The sequence below is a fragment of the Alexandromys fortis genome, unplaced genomic scaffold, assembly GCF_014885135.2.
Source record: "Alexandromys fortis isolate MF-2015 unplaced genomic scaffold, M_Fortis_MF-2015_v1.1 scaffold_3, whole genome shotgun sequence".
Taxonomy (NCBI): Eukaryota; Metazoa; Chordata; class Mammalia; order Rodentia; family Cricetidae; genus Alexandromys; species Alexandromys fortis.
The window spans coordinates 20362260-20368259 of NW_026067909.1; the positions used below are offsets into that span (position 1 = coordinate 20362260).

The 6000-nt window shown below is 44.0% G+C and overlaps 1 protein-coding gene across 1 annotated transcript; it reads right to left on the reverse strand.

Annotated features, from left to right (window-relative positions):
• Positions 1-4505: 4505 nt before the first annotated feature.
• LOC126498677 (olfactory receptor 10V1-like) lies at positions 4506-5453 on the reverse strand. The gene has a single exon (XM_050137555.1). The coding sequence runs from the start codon at positions 5451-5453 to the stop codon at positions 4506-4508; it is 948 nt and encodes a 315-aa protein (XP_049993512.1).
• Positions 5454-6000: the final 547 nt, after the last annotated feature.

Genomic DNA, 6000 nt, shown 5'->3' on the forward strand with positions numbered 1-6000 from the left:
ACATGCATGGGAAATCTGGCCCCACCGCTCATCTGCAATACGGTCGAGTGGGCAAGGGAGAGATGCCCTGCATCCCTGCCCCTCACTGCCCGTGGCTGTGGGAGAGCTGGCTCTGAGGTCCTGAGAGTGGGGGAGCTGGTCCTTCCTGTCGGCAGTTGCAGCACTCCGGGATGGAGAGCAGGCCCTAGGCTCTGCTTGGGCAAGGCAGTAGAGCTTACCCAGTTGGGAAGGGCACAGCTGACCTGGCCCTGAGGGCGTGAGAGCAGGAGAGCTGGTCCAGCCCCCATTCCATCTGCATGAGCAGAGGCGGTGTGAGTGAGAGCAAGATGCCCTTGCCCCACTCTCCCCCACCCTCCCCGTGCCATCTATGGTAGACAATAAGGCGGGGGAGCTGGCCCTGCAGTTAACAACTGCAGCACTCAGGAGAATGGGCCCCGTACCTCACCTGGGCAAAACAGGAGAGCTGGCCCTGGTGCTGTGAGTGCAGATGAGCTGGTCCCGAGGCTGGCCCCTACACGTTGGGGCCAGCTGCCGAGGGTGAACTAGCGAGGGCAGTGCTGAAGAGCTCACTCTGGTGGTGACGATAAGGAAAAGGTGCCGGGCTAACCAGCCCAGCTACACCAGAACCAGGGCTGTGAGTTAGCCCACCCCAACATCCACCTCATCCATGAACTGCTGGAGCATGCAAGGGGCCAGATCTGCAGATCCACTGTTTCAGGATCTCCAGTGACACAAAGCAGCAACAGGATATCCAAGAGCAGTCCCAGTGCGGGCCCAGTGTTAAGGGGGTAGCAGAGCCAGGGGTATCGAACCAGAGCAAAGAACACACGCAAGTGAAGACGTATGAACTAAAGGGTAAACGGTATGACTCACCACTGTGTCAGACTGCGGCTTTCACACCAAGACTTCATTTTTTTTTTCTTTGTTTGTTTGGTTGGTTTTGGTTTCGGTTTGGGGTTTTTGGTTTTCTTTTAAATTTTATTTTATTTTGAGAGGAGGTGAAAAAGGCAAGAGGGCAGAGGTGAAGGGTCAGGGAGATGAATGGGATTAGGACACGTGATGTGAAATCCACAAAGAATCAACTAAAATTATTTTTTTAAAAAAGTAACTCTGCCACAAAATGTCGGTCACCTGAAATCACAATTTATTTTATCTATCCATCGAATAAGGGGAGTGACCAAGACTAGTGATTTTCAAACTTTACAAAGTCAAAATATCATGTTCATTATTGTTATTTGTGGGTTTCTTGTTTCAAAAGATCCCTACACAATATTTTTGCTAGAGGGCCAATAAGATGACACATCAAACTAAAGCACTTTCTCCCAAGCCTGATGACTGGAATTTAGTCTCTGGAGTCCATACGGTGGAAGGGGAAGAGTACCCCCAAAGTTGTCTTCCGACCCTTCACACTCTAACAAAGGCCCGAATACACCACACACTAATCCATTTTTAATATATATATATATGTGTATTTGCTAGATAATAAAAAAATCAGTTAGTGTCAGGATTTTGATTCTCTTGTGCTTACTGAGCTGGACAGCAGTTTTTTGCTGGTCTTGGCTGGAGGTGTCGCTCTGTTCCTTGCGTGTTGTCCTTGTTTTATAAGAAAGCTCACAACCGGAAGCTGACTTCTGTCACAAGAAGGAGAGGATGAGAAAGGAGGAAAAGATCAAACTTGAGGTAGTTTTAAATTGAACCTCTTGACAATGCCATCACCCTTGAATATTCTATTCTTAGACCTGAGGGAATCTATTCAACACCAAGTGCATTAAAAAGAATAGAGCAATCTCAAACTAGCTACTTAGCAGCACACCTGAAAACTCTAGAACACACCCCAAAAGAAGCAGATGAACTAATCAATAAGAAATAATCAAAGTCAGAACTGAAATCAATACAACAAACAAAATAGCAAACAAAAAATACAGAGAATCGATGAAACCAAGTTCTGGTTCTTTGAGAAAAATCAATAAAATTGACAAAGTCTTATCCAAATTAAATAAAGGGCAGAAAGTAAATGTTCAAATTAAAAAAAATTGAAATGAAAGGAGGGACATAACAGCTGTCATGAGAAAATCTAGAGAATCATAAGGACATACTTTAATTTTCCTAACTAAACTGGAAAATCTAAAAGAAATGGATAATTTTCTTTATAGGTACCACATATCAATCTTAAATCATGATCAGATTAATGATTTAAACAGAGCTATAACCCCTAATGAAACAGAAGCATTAATTAAAAGTCTCCAATCCAAAAACCAAGTCCAGGGTCAGATGGTTTGAGTGTAGAATTCTAACAGACTTTCAAAGAAGAATTAATGCCAATACCCCTCAAATTATTCCACAAAACAGAAACAGAAGAAACACTGACCAAGTTGTTTTATGAGGCTACAGTTATCCATAAAAATATAATAAAGAGAATTACAAACCAATTCCCCTTATGAACACAGATGCAAAACTTCTCAGTAAAATACTTACAGACTGAACCCAAGAACACATCAAAAAATCATCCCCATAATTAAGTAGGCCTCATTCCAGAGATGCAGGGATGATTCAATATACAAAAATCAATAAATGCAATCGACCATATAAACAGACTGAAAGGCAAAACCCACATTGGATTTAGAAAAGGCCTATGACAAAATCCAACATCCCTTCTTGATAAAAGTCTTGGAGAGATCAGGGATACAACGGACCTAAGTAAACATAATAAAAGCAGTATCCAACATCAAATTAAATGGAGAGAAACTCAAGGCAATTCCATTAATGTCAGCAACAAGACAAGGCTGTCCGCTCACTCCATATCTCTTCAGTATGATACTTGAAATCCTAGCTAGAGCAGTAAGACATCTGATGGAGATCAAGGGGATAGAAATTGCAAAGGAAGGAATCAAAAGTATCTTTATTTGCAGATGATATGATAGCATACATAAGTGACCCTAAAAATTGTACAGAAAAACACTCCTACAACTGATAAACACTTTCAGCAAAGTAGCTGGATACAAAATTAACTCACAAAACTCAGTAGCCTTTCTGAAGCAAATGACAAATGGACTGAGGAAGCAATCAGGAAAACAACACCTTGCGCAACAGTCTTGAAAAATATGAAATATCTTGGAGTAACTCTAACCAAGCAAATGCAAGATCTGTATGATAAAACTTTAAGACAGTGGTTCTCAGCCTTCCTAATGCTGAGACTCTTTAATACAGTTCCTCATGTTGTGGTGACCCCTAACCATAAAATTGTTTTAATTGATACTACAACTGTAATTTTGCTATTGTTATGGATAATAATATAACTATCTGTGTTTTCCAGAGTGGCCCCTGTAAAAGGGTTGTTTGACCCCCCCCCCAAAGGGTCACGACCCACACTATAAGACATTGAAGAAGATATCAGAAGATGGAAAGATCTTCCATGCTCATGGATCAGTAGAGTTAATACAGAAAAAAAATGTCCATCCTACCAGAAGCAACCTACAGATTCAGCACAATCCCTATCAAAATTCCAACTTCACAGATCTTGAAAGGATAATTTTTAGCTTCATTAAGGAACACACACACACACACACACACACACACACACACACACACCCGCGCGCGGATCACAAAACCAGTCCTGAATAATAAAAGACCTGCTGGAGGTATCACCACCCCCAACCTCAAGCTCAAAAGGCAGAGACTGGGGCTGTGCACAGGGCTTGCTTGGGTCTGCAACAGATGGGCGGTGATTGGAAAGAAAGAAGTTAAGCAGATGATATAATAGTGGACATATGGACTGAGTGCTGATCCCTGATTACTTTCTCAGTTTTGCAATATGTGTCTTGTAGTTTACCAGATGAGCAAAAAAGCCTAAGGAAGAGATTTCCCATTCTTGTATCCTTCCAGTTTCCTATTTCTTTTTTGTTTTGTTTTGTTTTTGTTTGTTTCAAGACAGGGTTTCTCTGTAGCTTTGGGGGCCTTCCTGGAACTAGCTCTTGTCGACCAGGCTGGCCTCGAACTCACAAAGATCTGCTTGCCTCTGCTTCCCAAGTGCTGGGATTAAAGGAGTGCACCACCACAGCCTGACCCAGTTTTCTATTTCAAAACAACTTTCAAATGAAAGTTTAATTTTCTTCAAAGGAGTCTCACTGGGGAAACAAGCTACTTTTGAGGGTAGGTTGCATGCACAGCAGTAGCGCTCTCTCTCTCTCTCTCTCTCTCTCTCTCTCTCTCTCCTCTCTCTCTCTCTTTCTCTCAACTCTATCTGATTTTTTTTATTTTTATCATGTTTTTATATTTTTTCTTCTTTTTTATCCTACAGGCCCTTTGCATATAGACTATGGCTTCCAGTTTAGTGTATTTAGAGAACGACTAACCCGAAGCTGAGAAAAGAAACATGACTGTGGATGGTCACATGACTGGGAAATCTAACTGTACCAAACTATAGCTGGCAAAGCCCACCCCCTCATCTTATCAACAGGCGACTCAGCATCTCTACTACCAGCCTGGGAGACGATCATTCAGAGTCCTCATTGTTTGTCAAGCAGGAAGAACCTCATGACCGCCTTCTTCAAAGCATCCTTGAGTTCTCTGTTCCTCATGCTGTAGATCAAGGGGTTCAGCACAGGGGTGATGAATGTGTAAACCACAGATACTACCTGGCCCCGCTCAGGAGAGTAACTGGAGCTGGGACACAAGTAGATGAGACTTGTACATCCGTACTGCAGGAGGACCACAGTCAGGTGGGAGGAACAGGTAGAGAAGGCTTTGCGCCTCCCCTCGGCAGAACGGATCTTCAGGATGGCATCTACAATGAAGACATAGGACAGAGTGATGAGGAGGAAAGGGATGGTGAGGACGATGACACTGACCACAAACAGGGTGGCCTCGTGGACATGGGTGTCTGCACAGGCCAGTCTCATGACAGGGAGGACATCACAGTAGAACAGGCTGATTTCCTTACTGCTGCAGAAAGGCAGCCGGAAGATGAGCACGGTCAACTGCATGGCCAAGATGAACCCCAGCAACAGGGACCCCAGAGCCAGCTGGACACACAGGTGCCAGCTCATGATGAGGGTGTAGCGCAGAGGGTGACAGATGGCCACAAACCGGTCATAGGCCATGACAGCCAGCAGGATGCAGTCAGCACTGCCCAGGAAGATGAAGAAGAACATCTGGGCACCACAGCCTGCCAGGGAGACCACAGTTCTCTCTGCAGACAGGACACTGGCCAGAGTCAGCGGAGCTATGGTAGAAGAATAGAAGATCTCCAGGCTAGCCAGGTTTGCCAGGAAGAAGTACATAGGGGTGTGGAGACACCGATTGGTCCAGGTGGTGAGGACGATAGACATGTTTCCTCCGATGCTGACCAGGTACATCATGAGGAAGACCACAAAGATCAGCATCTGCACCTCGGGGAGTCTGGAGAAGGGGCGGAAGTGGAAGAGGACCATCCCAGTCTGATTTCCTTCTTCCATGTATTTAGTGCATTGGGACTGCTACTGGCGCACGTGACACCCCTGACGACAGGCAGAGTGCTCCTGGAAGATACTTGTCATTATTCTCACAGGCTCTGAGCACAGCATTTTCTACTGACCCTTAAGGCCATCACATTTTCCCATAAGCCTAGGTTTCACTCTTTCTTTTCTTCTGCACAGATAGTTCTCTCAGTCCCTCTTGCTTTGTATGGGATCCTGGCTCACAAGCTATTTGCTCAGCCTCCAATATCTAGTGCTGTTTTCTATTCTATGACAACCTTACTTTCCATAACATAAATCAACTGTGTCAATGTTAAGTCATACTTCAGAGCCTCTTTCTATACATGATGGCCTATGCCTGTAATCCCAGCATTTTGGAAGCAGAAACAAGAGGATCAGGACTTTAAGACCATCTTCAGCTAAGAGTGAGTTTAAGGCCAGCCTGAGCTAAATGAAACTCTGTTTTAAAAACAATTAACAACAGTCCCTTTCCATAACAACCGTCTCCCATTTCCTTTATTCATTTGTTTGTTTGTTTGTTTGTTTT